The following is a 16,119-nucleotide window of genomic DNA, read 5'->3' as shown; positions in this document are numbered from 1 at the left end:
TTTATGTTTAAAATTTAGAACTTGTCAGTCAAGTGGGTTCTTACTTATTTAGCATGTCATAATGATTTTTGTACTCAAATTCATTAAAATGTGTTTATAATACTGTATCAAAGGCGTTATGTCTAAAGAAGATGTACTTTTATGAACTAACTTTGTAATTGTATTAAAATGGCATATTGTTCTAGCGTACGTTTCCTTTAGGTTTCTAATTTTCAGTCCTGTAAAATGTGGATTTTTTTGTTTGTTTGTAGTCAGTGTCATCTGACTGGCCTATGTCCTTCAGTTTCAATAAATGCATAACATCTTCAGTGAACGCATTTTAGCTGTAGATTATCTGGCCCTACTTGTCTAAGAAAGTCTAGCTTTAAGAACTCATAAATCCTTAGCTAAAGTGAACTGCTTTGCCCTTTTCTGCTCTGTAACTGAAAAATCTACCGTTTTTTTTTAGAGAGGAATCACTACTATTTATTGCTAAGATTCTACAGTATTCCTCATGTTCCTTATTTTTATTGTTAAATATAAAGAAAATATGATTGTATTGCTTATTTCATGTATTTTTATGTATGTAATATTGCAAATAAAACAACTATTAAAATTGCAATAGGCTCCCTCAGTTTTTTTTTTTTTTTTTTTTTTTTTTTTTTGTAATAAAAACAAATAAGTTGTACTACTTAAATTCTAATGCAGCCCGGAAAGAGAGGGTCTGCCCTTTGTTCTGTTCTTAAATCTATGCAACCTTTTAAAAACTAATTAACAGGTATCTAATACTTGTTGCTTTCCTCTTCCCGATTGCGCACATTGCCGTTGAAATGCATGCTGTGTTATCTAGAGCATGTCTCACTTTTGCTTTTCTCTCTTTTATCTTTCCTTCTGCTTTCCAGTGTACACGATTCTGTCTAAGGTGCACTCTGATCGGAATGTATACCCTTCTGCTGGAGTTCTTTTTGTTCATGTTTTGGAGAGAGAGTACTTTAAGGGGGAGTTTCCTCCTTACCCAAAGCCTGGTATGGGATGCTAAGATCTTCCATGTTATATAAAAAATTAGAAAAAAAATCAAATATATTTAACGTACCTTGCAGTGAATCATCTAACATAGTTTTTAGTTTCTATTGAAATATCTTCACATGTTTTGTGATCATCATTTGTGAAAAAATGATATAACTGTGTTCTGAAAAATGTAGTTAATTTGAGAAGGCATAATAACACACACTGTTTATCTGAGACTAAGAAGTGTACTTTTTTGTTTTCCCATGAAATATGAAATGATGGAAGTGTAATAATTATGTTTCTTGAAAATGACATTTATTTGATCAGTCTTACAGAAATAGTATGTATCTGGCTTGATGAAGGAGAATCTTGCAGGAATATAGCAAACCTGAGCCAAAATAGAAGATTAAAATAAATATGAGACTATGTAACGATGTTTTCTTTCACTGGAAAAGAAAAGCACTTTTGAATTCAGCCTTAGTTCTATATAGGAACAGTTTAATGTTATTAAGCTGTTTGGTTTTAGAGACAGAGTTGTTTTTTCTTAAGTGTCGTGGTTTGATGTACACCTGAGTTAAAGCCAAAGGATCCATCATTGGCAGGCGAGCATGTGAATAAACAAGCTGGGGGGGAGAGAAGAAAGAATGACCATCCTGTCCCACAACACTGAAAAGGAATAATAAATATATAAATCTGTCCTCTAATGTATAATATAAATAAATGTATGCACTTTTCCTATAAAATATGAAAAATATAATACATGTATAATGCACATGTAATCAAAAACTACTGTTTCAATAATAAGCTTTTGAATTGATTTGAGAGTACAACTTTCAAAACTCTCTTCAAAGAAAAAGTTCCTGTTAGTGTTAGTTTTGTCATGGATACAACCAGCTATTATTATTATTATTATTTCTTCGCTGTGAAACGGGTATGTTTACTTACCCTTGTACCTGGGTCTCCGTTTCCTGTAACAGTGACTGGTAGAACTACTACCAGGGGTAGAGTGAAGTTTGCCTCTGTCCCTGTTTTTCCACATCTTTGGCACATAGACCTGGAAACTGTGTTAGTTATGCCTTGTCTTTCGCATCCCCATGGTCCCAGCCTGATTCCATTGCAGCATCAATCTGATTTCAGATACTGCTGAAATTTCTGTACCAGTAGACATATGTGATCCTACCAGAAACTGACTGTGAGACCAAAGCCTCCCATGCTTGCCATGGTCCTTACGATTATCTTTGCTTGAAAAGCTGGGCTTCTTCATTGCTGTGACCCGCCTTGAAGAAAGGCAATCCAGAATGTATCATGGATGCTTTTCAGAAAGCATTTGCGATGCTGGGAATTTTATTACCCGTGCAATAATAGATGACTGTGATGCCCCAAGGGAGCTGTGAGGAAAGTCACGTTACGCCTCAGTGCTGGGTTAGTGTGGTCCTTCCTTCAGTTCTACTCCCTTTAGCCACAGCCAGGTGTGTAAATGCTCACCTGAAAACTACTTAGCATTTGGCAACAGTTCTCAGTCTCTTTTTTAGCTCTTCCTCTCAGGAGGAGATGACAGCCTTCCTTTCTTTGCTGGGCTCAGTTTCTTCCCTCTGTGCCAGCCTGCCTGTCACACCTCTGTTTGTCACTTGTCCCTACAGTTGCTGCTGGTGCCATCTCAAAGCCGAGTTCAAGGAGTACAGTGCAGAGGTGTGTGCACGGGTGCAGAAGTGATCTGCTCAAGCTCCGTGCCTCGGTTGTAAGGTGCTCCCCTCCCAGCGGTGAGGGTTTGCTGGCCCTGAGGCATCTGCCTTGATTTGCAAAAGCTAAAATAAACAGAAGTCAAAAACCAGCCATGTGAGAGAGCAAGAGAGCATCCATAGGAGTCACAAGAACTGCTGCTGTTTGCTTTCAGAGTTTGCATCTGGACCACTATACATAGCCATCTGTGGATCCGTTTTGCAGGCATATTTGGTCCTCTTTCTGAATTAATTTATTCTCTAAAAAAATAATTTACTGCCAGGCTGTTTGTGCTGAAGATCTGTATGTCTTGATACTAATAGAGACTTTCAAGCATCAGTAGTTTCACAGCCACTGGTTACAGTAAGCCCTCCCAGGCACGTTGGGTCTTTAGAGTAATTATTTTTTTTTAATGTTTTTTTTAGTGTTTAGAAGACATAACTGGAAATCAGAATTAGTTTTTCTAAAGCAAACATCAAAATCCAAGCATATTGCATGTTCTTGTAAATGTTCTAATACTACTTTTCCAATCTAGGTGAAATAAGCAATGACCCTATAACATTTAATACCAACCTAATGGGTTACCCTGACAGACCTGGATGGCTGCGCTACATACAGAGGACACCCTACAGTGATGGAGTGCTGTACGGTTCACCGACTGTAGAGAACGTGGGCAAACCAACCGTCATTGAGGTACTTGCTTGCAAAAAATGCCCCCCAAATTATTTTGTTTTGGAGTATATGTTCAGAATTGTCAGCAGGTATTGGTTCCCACTCCTCTTTTTGAAAAGTCAAGTACAATGGAAAAGGAAGATTGTAAGGCAGGGAAGTCACTTACGGCATGAACATTTTCTCTAGTATGTCTTTGTAATATTTCAGTTCTGAGCTTTGTAATGTTTTACCCTGAATTTTGGGGCAGACTTTTCCTCTCTGTAAAATATAGCATTTATACAATAAACAGGTTAACTTTTTTCATTTTTAATTGCATTATTTTTCATCAAGTATTATCTGGTTCATTGTCCATGTTTATTGACAAATTTTATTGTAATTATCAGTTTCATGTATTTAATTGCATTCTTGTAATTGTAGCCATGACAGAACCCACTGCTTTATTTTTGACAATTAACGACCCAAATGTTTAAAAGCACCAATTATTAATTGAGCAGCAACTGAAAGGGAAAAAGGACTATTTTCTGTCAGGTATATCATAGCAGAATGAATAAGACACTGTGTAGCTCACAGTGCTAAGGAAAATCCACTAATTAACTTGCTGCAGCCATTGTGCTTCTTTAGTGGTACATTTGTCTTAAACCCCTGATGAGTTTTCTCTTTAAATTGTATTTGATATAGTTGTTCTTCCTCAAGAATGACGACTCTAAATGTTAAGTTATGCTGTAGATAATATCACCCATGCTTGATCCCTTTTTGATTTCAGCACGACTACTCACATTGGTGGAATTAATTGTGTGCAGAAGTACTTGCAGACTCCATGTAGCTCCATTTGCTCTACTTTCCGTAGAGCAAACCATTACTTAAAATTATATTTTTCTATATGGCATGTGCTTTTACTCCCTAGGGTCTGTATGAAGAATTGCACTGTAAGCGTGAGCTCAAGCCTCCATTTGAACTAAATCTTGCCTAGCGTATGAGTTACTGTGTTGTGGACCTATGCTCGTGTGTGGCTTTTGCATTAATTCCACACTACAAGGTGAAGGCAGGTTGCATTTTTCCCCTTCTAGTGCCATATGAGAGGAGTGGTTGTGTGTCCTTAGTCTGAATCTTCACTTTCACCATGTCCTCACGCCTGAGGTGATGCCATAGGTACGTAAATTAGTTTGAGGAGACCTCCTGATTAGAAGGACCTAACAACTGTAGCATTGCAATAGAGTGGTAGCAAAGCAGATTAAGCTCCATTGAAAGCAGTGCAGACAGGTTGTATTTGAATGAATACTCAGTACAGAGGCAATTTCTCCCATTTTTGCTTTTACTAGCCACGGGTGTATGGTCCAGACCAGCAACAGTCATTGCTGAAGTACAGACTCAAAATAGGTACTTCCATGTTCCTATATGGATCTCGTACCACCAGAGAGCTAGGTTTTCTAACTATTAATGGTCAAACCGCTGTTGAAACAACTCTGAAAAATTAACAAAACTGAGGAATTGAAAAAATATAAGGAATTTTCTTGTACTTTTATCACAAAATTGATTAATTACATGAGATTTAATTTTGTTGGGCAACCTTTTCCCACTACTTAAGTGAGTCTGCAGTAGGTGTACTTTTGTTTCTTTGGCAGTCAGCCTCACAAATGCTGTGAAGCTCTACTTGCTGAGGAGCAGCATAGTTCTGTCAGCTGCAGTCATGCTCTGCCTCTCCTCTCTCAGTGAGATGAACTGAAGTGTAAACTTAGGGAGAAAGATTTATCACCTTCCAGGAAATAAAAAGTAGAGAAAATAATACTTCACAATATTGATATCTGAGAAGGACCTGGGAGTGATGGTTGATAGTCGGCTGAATATGAGCCAGCAGTGTGCTCAGGTGGCCAAGAAGGCCAACAGCATCCTGGCCTGTATAAGAAAGTGTGGCCAGCAGGGCTAGGGAGGTGATCGTCCCCCTGTACTCGGCTCTGGTAAGGCCGCACCTCGAGTACTGTGTTCAGTTTTGGGCCCCTCGCTACAAGAAGGACATGGAGGTGCTCGAGCGAGTCCAGAGTAGGGAAACAAACCTAGTGAGGGGTCTGGAGAACAAGTCCTACGAGGAGCGGCTGAAGGAGCTGGGCTTATTCAGCCTGGAGAAAAGGAGGCTCAGGGGTGACCTTATCGCTCTCTACAGGTACCTGAAGGGAGGCTGTAGCGAGGTGGGGGTTGGTCTGTTCTCCCACGTGCCTGGTGACAGGACGATGGGCTTAAGTTGCGCCAGGGGAGTTTTAGGTTGGATGTTAGGAAGAACTTCTTTACCGAAAGGGTTGTTAGACACTGGAACGGGCTGCCCAGGGAAGTGGTTGAGTCACCATCCCTGGAGGTCTTTAAAAGACGTTTAGATGTAGAGCTTAGGGATATGGTTTAGTGGGGACTGTTAGTGTTAGGTCAGAGGTTGGACTTGATGATCTTGAGGTCTCTTCCAACCTAGAAAATTCCGTGATTCTGTGATCTGGCCTCATTCTGTAATTCTTGTGAGTGAGCACCTACTCACAGTTCCGTTTCTGAGCAGCATCCTGCACCAAGCACTGAGGACTGTATTTGACACCTGTGAGCATGTCAGGCATCCCATGCATATAAGATTGATATCCTTGCATAATTTGATCAAGAGTGTGTAAGTTTAATAAAAGGCGTGAAAGTTGCATCTACCTACTGGTTTTCAATTCCCCTCCACTTAGAGATTCCAGGATTTTTTTAAAATCTACTCGTGTTAGAGCAATGCTTATGAATCCATTCATGAAGTAAAACTTCACTGGGCCTAGAACTGAAACTAAATCCCAGTCCCAAAGACTGCAATTGCTGGGTTCCCAATAATTTATTTAAATGTCTCTAGCTAATTTAGTTCCTTAGGGAACTAACATTGAATACAGATCTCAATACTAGGGGGGTGGGGCTTCCAGAGGGTTGGGGATAGGATGGGAAATGCTACCCCCACATTTTTGCTTATGGTTGTTTCTTTTTTTTTTTTTTAACTAGATCACTGCATATAACAGGCGTACCTTTGAGACAGCAAGACGTAACTTGATCATTAATATAATGTCAGCAGAAGGTATGTACAGAAAACAACTTACTGAGTTTTGAACTGAATAAACAAACAAAATCTTTTGAGATCCCATTCTTTTATGATAAAAAGTACTGTAAAAAAGCCAAATGTAGGGGCATAAAGGGGAAGTAAGAGACTTTTTCGTCTTTTCTTTCAATTTGTTAGTTTTGTCTAAATTATTTATGTCAGGTAAGACTGTCATCCCTTATTCATAAAAAAAAAATAAATCTGTGTTCACTGTTTTGGAAGTAATTTGAAATTTATGTCTTTTCAAATGGAGCTTGCACAAAGGATTTCAGTTTTTCTGCATGTTGTTCAGTGTGCTTAGTTTTCTTTATGCAAAGAACAATGCTAGGTGCATATTTTAAAAGGGCCCTCAGCGTCAATGTTGAAGGACAAAGAATTCAGCAATAGACATTACTGTTTAATGAATATAAGGGTTGATTTTTTTAAAGCAGTGGGTAGGAAAAATTGTTAAAATTTCAACACTGGGCCAAATTGCCCAGTGGCATAAGTGCCACTGCTCTGCTGAAATAAATTGAGCTTCTGAAATACATCCTCAGCAGTAGCAGAGCTAGTATTCCAAAATGGTATCAGGAAACACCAGTATGCATTTTAATGACAGTTCAATGATATTTTAAAATAGTTTGTGATTTATGAAAGAATGAATTCCATAATATAGAATATTTCAAGATGGCAAAGATTCAGCTTGCCTTCTGTATCGACCATTTATAAGGTCTATTTCTTTTGACATCTAAGAACAGTTTCTGTCAAATTATTCAAACACCATATTTCTTTTATATTACTGTAAAACTTGAGTAGCAGAGATGTAGTGCTACTAGGTATTTTATTTATTTCAGCTATTAGAGACTTTCTACAAACATCACAGTAGTAAAACACATCCTGCAGTTAAATAAATATATTCTAATTTTCTGGTAGCAAGGTAGCAGCTTTGGCACTAATGTTAGCATGAATCTAGTTTCGTCTTTAATGAAGATTTAGGAGCTGAGAATCTTTTCCTTCATTCCTCTCCCCCATATCTTAGTAACTATAAATTGCCAATGATTTTCAGCTTATAACTGATGGTACTAGTTTTTAATTAAACAGGCATAGTCATGTTAGGCTTAAAGTGGGCTATTTCAAATACAAGAGTTTTGTAAACATTTATCAACCTTAAAGTGGTATTGCACTAATCATTACTTTAAATTATTTGTTTTGAAGTCATTGTTTAAGGCAAAACTCTCTCTTCTTTGTTATGACCAGATTTTCCTTTACCGTATCAAGCGGAGTTCTTCATAAGGAATATGAATGTGGAAGAAATGTTAGCAAGTGAAGTTCTGGGAGACTTTCTTGGAGCAGTGAAAAATGTATGGCAGCCAGAACGCTTGAATGCTATAAACATTACTTCCGCACTAGACAGGGGAGGGAGAGTTCCACTTCCTATTAATGATATGAAGGAAGGGTAAGCACGTGTGTCAGTCTGTTATTTTTGCTTTACTCCTCTTTTCTTACAGAAAGGCTTAATATTTTTACAGGCTCTCTAGAAACTTTGCAATTACTGTTTTCTATTTTGGAAATCCAGATTGGTGTTAGATATAAAACGTTTACTGATGTTCCAAACCTCGGTTATAGCATGGATTTCTTGTGTTTTATACAAGTAATTTTTCTATACATTGATTTTTACACTCCAACAAATACTAATAAATTCCATTAGTTTCCAAACATTAGTGTATATACATATTTTGTAATTCTAGTTTTAATATTGAGAAGTGGTTTGCTATATTTTTGAGTTTTGTAAATTGGGAAATGTTAAATACTCAAGAATTTGGAAATAGGGTGATGTAGAGTGCAAGTTGCAGATGCTCAGATTTCTATGAGCATTTAGTGTTTAACAGTGTCATTTGTAGCTGTAGTCTTAGTGAAATCCCTAGTTACGTGCTTCAGGAGCATTGTGGACAGATCACAGTTGTAAGCTTGAGCTATCTGGGGGGTTCAGATTACTGACTGTGAACTGCAGAAATCCATTATTTCCAGATGTGATTCATAACCATACACTCCGTTCTGCAATATGATATTCCATTTATAAACAGAAGGATCGAGTCTCCTCAAGTATACTGGCTGTGGTAGTGTTTTTCCTTGGCAAAATTAAAGGTGTCTAGTGATTTTATCTTATTTTTTTTACCTTTTTTGGATATTTTGGGTCAAATAAATGTCTAAGAAAGGGCTAGGGGTTCTAAATCCAAGCTGTGTGCAAACAAGATTGTTGTTTCAGAGTCCTTGTTTTGCATCTGGAGTTTCTGAACACATCCAAAGAAGGAGGGTGGCTTACATACTCTGTACTTGCTAGAGCAGTAGGAGGGCCGCTTACTGCAAGTGGCTACATTTCAAGCATTTAGTTAGATAATGCCTTAAATAAAAACAGCAATCAGGATGTAATTTCTATTCCAGGATCCACTGATACATTATTATCTAGTGCAGCAGACCATATTTTCCAGCAGAATTCTACATATTTAAATGTGAAAATGAATACTATGGTCGGTGGAGCTGCTGTTATTTTATATACTGCAGTGCTAAATGAAATGTTTACACGCTGCTTTCATTATTCTCCAAATTGTGTTAGTAGTGTGGAATCTTTCAGGAGAAACTGGGGGCTTTGTCACTTTCATATTAGTATATAAATATAAGTCCTAATTAATTTATTTGAAACATGGGAAGACATTATTTAAAAATACTATGCTGAGCTGGACTGAAGATTTCCAAAAGATAAAATAAAACTTCTTAATACAATTTTCAAAAGTAGTACTGATTTATTTACATGAAGAACCTACACTGGGAAGTCTGGGACTTCACAGAAATTGACAACTCTAACAGTAAGCAAACACTTGCATTATGCTGCAAAACAAAGGAAGTTGTAATATGTAGCTAGAAAAATCTGTTGGATTTCAGTTTGCTGTTCCTATGCTGAGATAAAGCATACTACCAAGAAAACATGTAAAAAGAATATATTTTAGCCTTTAAAACGTGGCTGACTGTCGTCATCCTTTGGGTATTTGTGAGAGGTATCCTGACAGTCTGTCACCCGTCTCTTTCCACAGCGTGTACGTTATGGTTGGTGCAGATGTTCCATTCTCCTCATGCTTACGGGAAGTGGAAAACCCACAAAATCAGCTGAGATGCAGTCAAGAAATGGAGCCTTTAATAACGTGTGATAAAAAGTTTCGTACTCAATTCCATATTGATTGGTGTAAAATCTCTCTGGTGAGTTATTTTATTGTTGCATAAAAATGATGTTTGTGGAAGAACGATATTTCATTCTAGACATTATTTAGGGTTTTGCCAGCCTGGCCAGACAACTGTGCCAAATTCCACTTTTTGTGACCGGTTGACGTTGTTCTCCATCTAGCAGCCACTCTTAAGACTGTGAAAGGATTTTGCTCTGTGGGCTGAATCCTGTTAGAATACAGCAACAGTGAAACCACAGTGTTAAATTTTGCTCATGGTGATTTATATAAATGGCAAAAGAACTGTAGGGCTTACGGAGCTAAAAGTAAAGACAACTGTTTACGTAGGCGTAGTTTGTTAATTCAGTGCGCTAATAACTGCTAGGTACAGCTGCTTTCCTAAAACGTGTATATAGATTTGTTCCCTCAAATACTGAGTCTACAGCACTGAGTAGTTAATTTTTGGGAATACTTTTTAACAGCACAGAAATACTATTTATATAAAACATATTTCATGTTAAAAAGGAAACAGAAAATGGTGTTGGCTAATGAAATCAAAATAAGTATGGTTGGGAAACATGACCTAGATGAAACTGTTCATGGGCCTACTGGAAAACTAGATGGATAGCCACAATCACATCAGGATTACTAATAATTCCCTGCCATTCTTCATTAATATGGATGATGGAATGCGCTTATTAAATTAGGCTTGCAGACCCCATAACATTGAAAGGAACTGAATATGCATAGATGGACAAGGTAGAATTCAGAAAGATCTTGATGAACTGGAGAAATAGCCAGAGCAAACAGGATGAATTTCAGAAGGAGAAGCAGAGTAATAGTGCAGTAATTCACGAATAACCAACTGTACAGATGCAGATTGAAGAGCAACTGCTTAGGACTGCTCCAGGAAAAGAAAGTCTGTCAGTAGCAGTGCCTCATAAACTAATCATGAAGTAGCATTGTCATGCTGTTTTGAGAAAGGCAGAGGTCACCCTGGGATGTGTAAAAGGAACAGGCTCCCTAAGAGAAGCATAATTTTCTACAGCAGTCAATTTCACAACCTTCTTGAACTTGGCACTTGGTACTTGTTTTGGCTGCATGCCACAATAACTGAATTTAAACAGGCTTAGGGGTGTTTACTGCTGCCAATAGCATTGTTCCTGGATGCTGCATCAAAGAGAAAATGGTGCCAAGCTTCCCTCTATCTAATCATAGTCAGCTTTTCACAAGGCAAGGCAAGGGGTAGGAAGTCCCCTGAGATCTGTCAGCTGGGAGAGAGTTGAGCTCCGTTTCCCATAGCTGCAACCTAAACCAGTGACTGCAAATACAACCATCATATCTTCCTCTATTCCTCTCGCGTTATGAAGTGACATTGGCAGTTAACATACACATCAAACAGTGGATTTAGGTTTGTGGGTCCCAAATTCTGAAACGGTGTAAAGACATGACCAAAAGTCAAGTGTGTAGGCAAATACAGTTTATTTTCAAATATCTAGCTGAAGATGACAAGAAAATAACCAGAAAATGGAGAGATGATGGAACAGGCAGTCAATTAATTGCAATATGAAATTCAGCAACTACAAAGCTTGTATTTCTAGGAACTTTAGATACAGACATTAAAAATACGTATTTGTGGCAAGGAATGCAGTCTTCTGAAATTTAGTTGAATTAGGAGGTAGAAAAACCTTTGAACTCTGGGTATTTTCAACTAAATACTCGTCTGATGATGGCATGCTTCCTGCATGGGGTGGAAGGGGGTGGCCTAGAGCTGCTCGGTCCTCGGCAGCTCAGTAGTTGCCTCTTGCTGTTTTTAACACTTGATATTAAAACTCAGTAGGACACTACAAAGAGGAAAGTTACACTCTTCATCTCTACCACCTTCATACAAGAGAGGGCAGTATTGTTATTTAGGAAGACTAGAAAGAAGTTGACTTATTCATCACAAATCAGTTTTACTGTTCAAAAAAAAAACAACACTGAACTTTTACTCAGATACCATTTGTTTGCAATATTCCAAAAATTAATCTATTAAAAAAAAAAAAAAAAAGAAAAACCCAACAGTATCTCTGGTAGGCACAAAATAAAATAATGATATGATGAAGTAATATTAGAAACTAGTATATAGATAATATATAATATAAAGTTTTGACAAAATGTAAGATTTCATTGTTTTAAAAAAGTGACTGGACAAAAATGTATAGAATTTGTCAAATGTTATTGTGTAATACAGGTTATTTTCTGTGTTTTCATTGATTAAGTACTTCCTGGTTTTACATTCTCTTACTTTGTTGTATAATTGTCTTTTTTTTTCTTTCTTTTTGTTTTTTTTTTCCCCTGGTTGTCAGGTTGACAATACCAAACAAGTTTCCACCTTTCAGGAAGTGATTCGCGGAGAGGGGATTTTACCTGATGGTGGAGAATACAAGCCACCTTCTGATACACTGAAAAGCAGAGACTATTACTCGGATTTCCTAATTACACTGGCAGTGCCCTCGGCAATAGCACTGGTGCTTTTTCTAATTCTTGCCTATATCATGTGCTGCCGACGGGAAGGAGTGTGAGTACTTTAACACACCAATTAGTAATTGTAGACTTTTCTAAGATTATAATGCATAGAAGACTATTTGTTAGAAGAATTCCATTCACGTCATTAAAAATAAATAAATAAAACATGCCAAAATACATCTGTTTTGAAATATCAAACTATTTGTCATCTAATCACATAGAGTAATTTCCAAGAGAATAGATATAGGGACTTTAATTATTCTAGTTGAAAGGGCTAAAAATCTCCACATAAACCTGAAATTTCTTGCCCCCAAAAAATAAAATACGAATAAAGGATCATTGGTTCAGTACTATTAAGTAATTTCTAAAATGCTAACTTTTATAAAATAAATCTGGTTGAGGATGTGAACTGAATTTAGGCATATTATAGAAGAGGGAACCATAAACAGAAAGCAGCAAGTAACGTAATTTCTGCCATTTCTTACACAAACTACAATTTCATTTTGTCACAGAATTTATTTTAGCCAGAAGCTTGTTCTTTAACTTGCATTTTCATTTCTACGTGTGTGTGTCCGTGTGTCTGTCATCAGTACCACATCTCTGTACGTGTGTCCATCAAGGCCTTGCCATAAACCCAGTTGCAAATGCTGCCAAGTTGCATTTAGCAGTAACATTGTCAGCATTTCTATACCATGTACTATTTTCATCATCAGATAGACTTTAATGTTCCAACTATCAATGCTATTATTTAATTCATAAATTTTGTTTTGTTTTTAGGGAAAAGAGAAACATGCAAACACCAGAGTAAGTGTCTTCTTTCCTGTTATTTTTCTTTTATCATTTAATTTCCATTTTCAGTAGCTTGTCATGCTTCATACATGTGTGTCATAATCTTCTTTCATTCTCTCTAATCCATGGTTTAATTCGTAAATGTGAAAGCTGCTTTTAAATCAGAGTCTTGGCGAGGCTAGAAGATCAGAATAAAAAGGGTTTGAAATTAACAGTGTCAGTTCTGTAAATAAATTAGTCTGTAATAAATTAGTTCTGTTAAGAAAAAATATGTTAAAATGTAATTTATTCTCCTTATCGTTGGACCTCCCAGTCTGTATCTTCAAAGTAGTGGACAGGAGAAGGAATATCCTGGAAGGTGTCCAGTGGCTACAGCATAGAGTGTTTAAAAATTATTTTTCTTTGAAGTTTTTTTGGATGTACCACATGAATCAGGAGTTACCAAAAGTTTGATTTGAACTGCAGCAAATAAATGGAATATTAGCAGTAAATTGCACAGTAGTGGATCCTATGCAAAATACTTCTCCAGACAGCAAAATCTAGTGGAATAATTACTGCCTTCAAAATTAAATAAATCCATTATTTATTAAATTAACTGTGGAAAGGTTTGCTGTAATTGCTGCACTATCGAGTCTGTAGCATGCATTACTCCTTGTATTTTTATGAAAAATAATAATTGTAAAAGTCTACCAGTTTAGGTAGAGCGCTTAAAATACATATTTACTATTTTATTTCCTTTTTGACCTAGCATCCAGTTGGTCCACCACAGCGCTATACAGAAATCAACTAAGGAGCTTCGCGACATGTCTAAAAACAGGGAGATAGCGTGGCCTCTTTCAACACTGCCTGTGTTTCACCCAGTTACTGGCGAGATTGTGCCGCCCCTTCACACAGACAACTACGACAATACTAGTATGCCACTGATGCAAACACAACAGTAAGTATTTCAATTTATTTATTTATTAAATTCTTACTATGTTACACAATTTAACTCTGGACACCAGTGCTTGTCATCTGGAATGTGTTTGTTGTGGGGGTACTCTGTAGTTCAGGTTTGTTAGCGTTAGGTCAGAGGTTGGACTCGGTGATCTTGGAGGTCTCTTCCGACCTAGACTATTCTGTGAGGATTGCTCTGACGTATGCATTTCAAGCAGAAATAAAGGCCCACTGTGATAAAATTAGATGACTGAATTCCAGGCTGCAAACTTGGCAAGAAGCTTTGTACGGAACAATGACATTTCTGCATATTTTGGAGAAAAACGACTTTTGACAGAGGAATCAGAACTGTTCCTTTTTGGAAACCCTATTTCTTAGTATGCGCGTTTGGAGTTCTGTTACAAAAACAACACCGACCCTGTGAAATCCAAACTTTTTTAGTATTTAGTCTTGTACCTGTCACGGATAGTTTGTGTCTGAAATGTTAACACTGCACAGAAGAGCGTTTTCCGTTATGCTGATAATAAATACGGACTTACCAATGAAAATGTAATCTCAGCCATCTCCACTGTTGCCGAGACAGAAACCAGAAAAATAGTCATTTTTATTTCTTAAAGTTCATATATCAAAAACTTTATGAAACTATTGAGACAAGTCATCTAATGCTTTGTGTATTTTCCAAGCCAAACAGGTAGGCAGTGCTGCAGAAAAAAAAAAAAAAAAAAGACATTTCTAGAAAGGTTTGGCTGAGTTCTCAGTAGTTGGGTAGATCTGAGAAAACGGCCTTAGATGTGACTGGCAGTATTACTCAATGACATGGCATGACACCAGCTCAGGTTGGTAGCTCTTCAGCTGATGGGCCTGTGTGAGAGAGGGAATGGCACATCCATGATGATACTGGTCCAGTGCCAGCACTAAATTGGCCCCAATTTGCACATGGTTGCTCTGTGTTCCCTTCATAATGCAGTATTTTCTTCTCCCTGTCCCTAAACTAAGTTCTACAAAAAAAAAGTCTCCAGGAAGTATAGCAGTATAAATGACTCCTTGTACAACTGCTGTGTTATTTTTACAGTTTCTTCTTCTATTCACAATAGCAGTTTTTAAAGTAAAGCCAAAAGTTATGGTAAAAGTAATGAGGACCTGTGAGCAAGTGTGAATTTATGCCAAATGTACAGGGAAGTTTAAGAGGTGATGCAGGATCAAAATGATACTTCCAGATGGTGTTTCCCTTCCTTACTTCACACACCTGGACCATAACACTGTAAACACTTTGTGTGTATTTGCCTTTACTCAGCTGATTAATTCCAAAGAAAGCCAACCTTGTGAACAGAGATATATATATTTAAATGGGGGTGCTGGAGCCTGTACCAGAGGCTTTCTGAACTTGTACGTACAGTTCGTAGCCACTTCACCTTCATTCCAACCCCTAATTCCTTTCTGTAAAAGCACCCTTAATATGTGGTACCTGTTGAAATAGGTGCTTAAGCAGGGCATAAAAACGTAACTTTGCCTTGATAAGTGGACTGGTCAGATGTGTAAGACCAACAGAACATTCATTCATTCTGCAGTCAATAATTAACTTGCAAAGATGGTCACCTTTTTTATATTCATCACTTACAAAAACTGAACTTTGCATAATATCAGAAGCCTGTTGTTACCTCTGTCTTCCACCAAGTTTGAGCCTTTGAGCCCAGTTGACAAGTAAAATCACAGGAACTACTCCTTAAAACTAACTTTTCTATTGACTTTGCTGACTTTTGACAACTATATTTGCATAGCAAAAATTGATATTATTGCTTCAGAAGCAAAAACTCATGAATTTTAGCTAGACCTATTAAACTTTTATGCATACCATACTTCAGAATTTATATGGAAGTGTTAAAGTTATTAAACTTTTTTTTTTTTTTTTTTTTTTATAGGAACCTGCCACATCAGACTCAGATTCCACAGCAGCAGAGTGCAGGTCAGTACTGAAAAATACTGTGACTATTACGTGACCGGTGGGCACCCAGAACACATACAGTCTATGTACGGTGGAAGCCGTTTCCAGAAATAATGAAGTATGAAAGGATTGTCATTCCAGATGTTTTTAGATACATCACTGGAAATTTTGGTATGGGATCGATTGAACAAGTAGGAGGAATGCTGCATTAGGACTCAACATGTGACACTGGAATCTGGTAGAGCTAAGTTAGAAAACTCCTCATGTAAATCATTTTC

At 37.3% G+C, this 16,119-nt stretch overlaps 1 protein-coding gene across 6 annotated transcripts in view; it reads left to right on the top strand.

Annotated features, from left to right (window-relative positions):
* The window catches only part of SGCE (sarcoglycan epsilon), a 29,735-nt gene that overhangs the window by 10,653 nt on the left and 2,963 nt on the right, over positions 1–16,119 (top strand). For 4 of the 6 annotated variants that reach the window (XM_035316244.1, XM_035316243.1, XM_035316241.1 and 1 more), the window contains 9 exons: positions 882–1,004; positions 3,242–3,399; positions 6,379–6,451; positions 7,709–7,907; positions 9,541–9,703; positions 12,015–12,226; positions 12,952–12,978; positions 13,712–13,900; positions 15,819–15,862. In XM_035316244.1, coding sequence (XP_035172135.1) covers positions 882–1,004; positions 3,242–3,399; positions 6,379–6,451; positions 7,709–7,907; positions 9,541–9,703; positions 12,015–12,226; positions 12,952–12,978; positions 13,712–13,900; positions 15,819–15,862 — 1,188 coding nt within the window. The remainder of the gene's footprint in view (positions 1–881; positions 1,005–3,241; positions 3,400–6,378; positions 6,452–7,708; positions 7,908–9,540; positions 9,704–12,014; positions 12,227–12,951; positions 12,979–13,711; positions 13,901–15,818; positions 15,863–16,119) is intronic. The other 2 variants (XM_035316245.1, XM_035316242.1) reach the window with 2 other exon arrangements.

The sequence above is a fragment of the Oxyura jamaicensis genome, chromosome 2, assembly GCF_011077185.1.
Source record: "Oxyura jamaicensis isolate SHBP4307 breed ruddy duck chromosome 2, BPBGC_Ojam_1.0, whole genome shotgun sequence".
NCBI classification, from domain to species: Eukaryota; Metazoa; Chordata; class Aves; order Anseriformes; family Anatidae; genus Oxyura; species Oxyura jamaicensis.
This window is presented reverse-complemented; position numbering and strand designations above follow the sequence as displayed.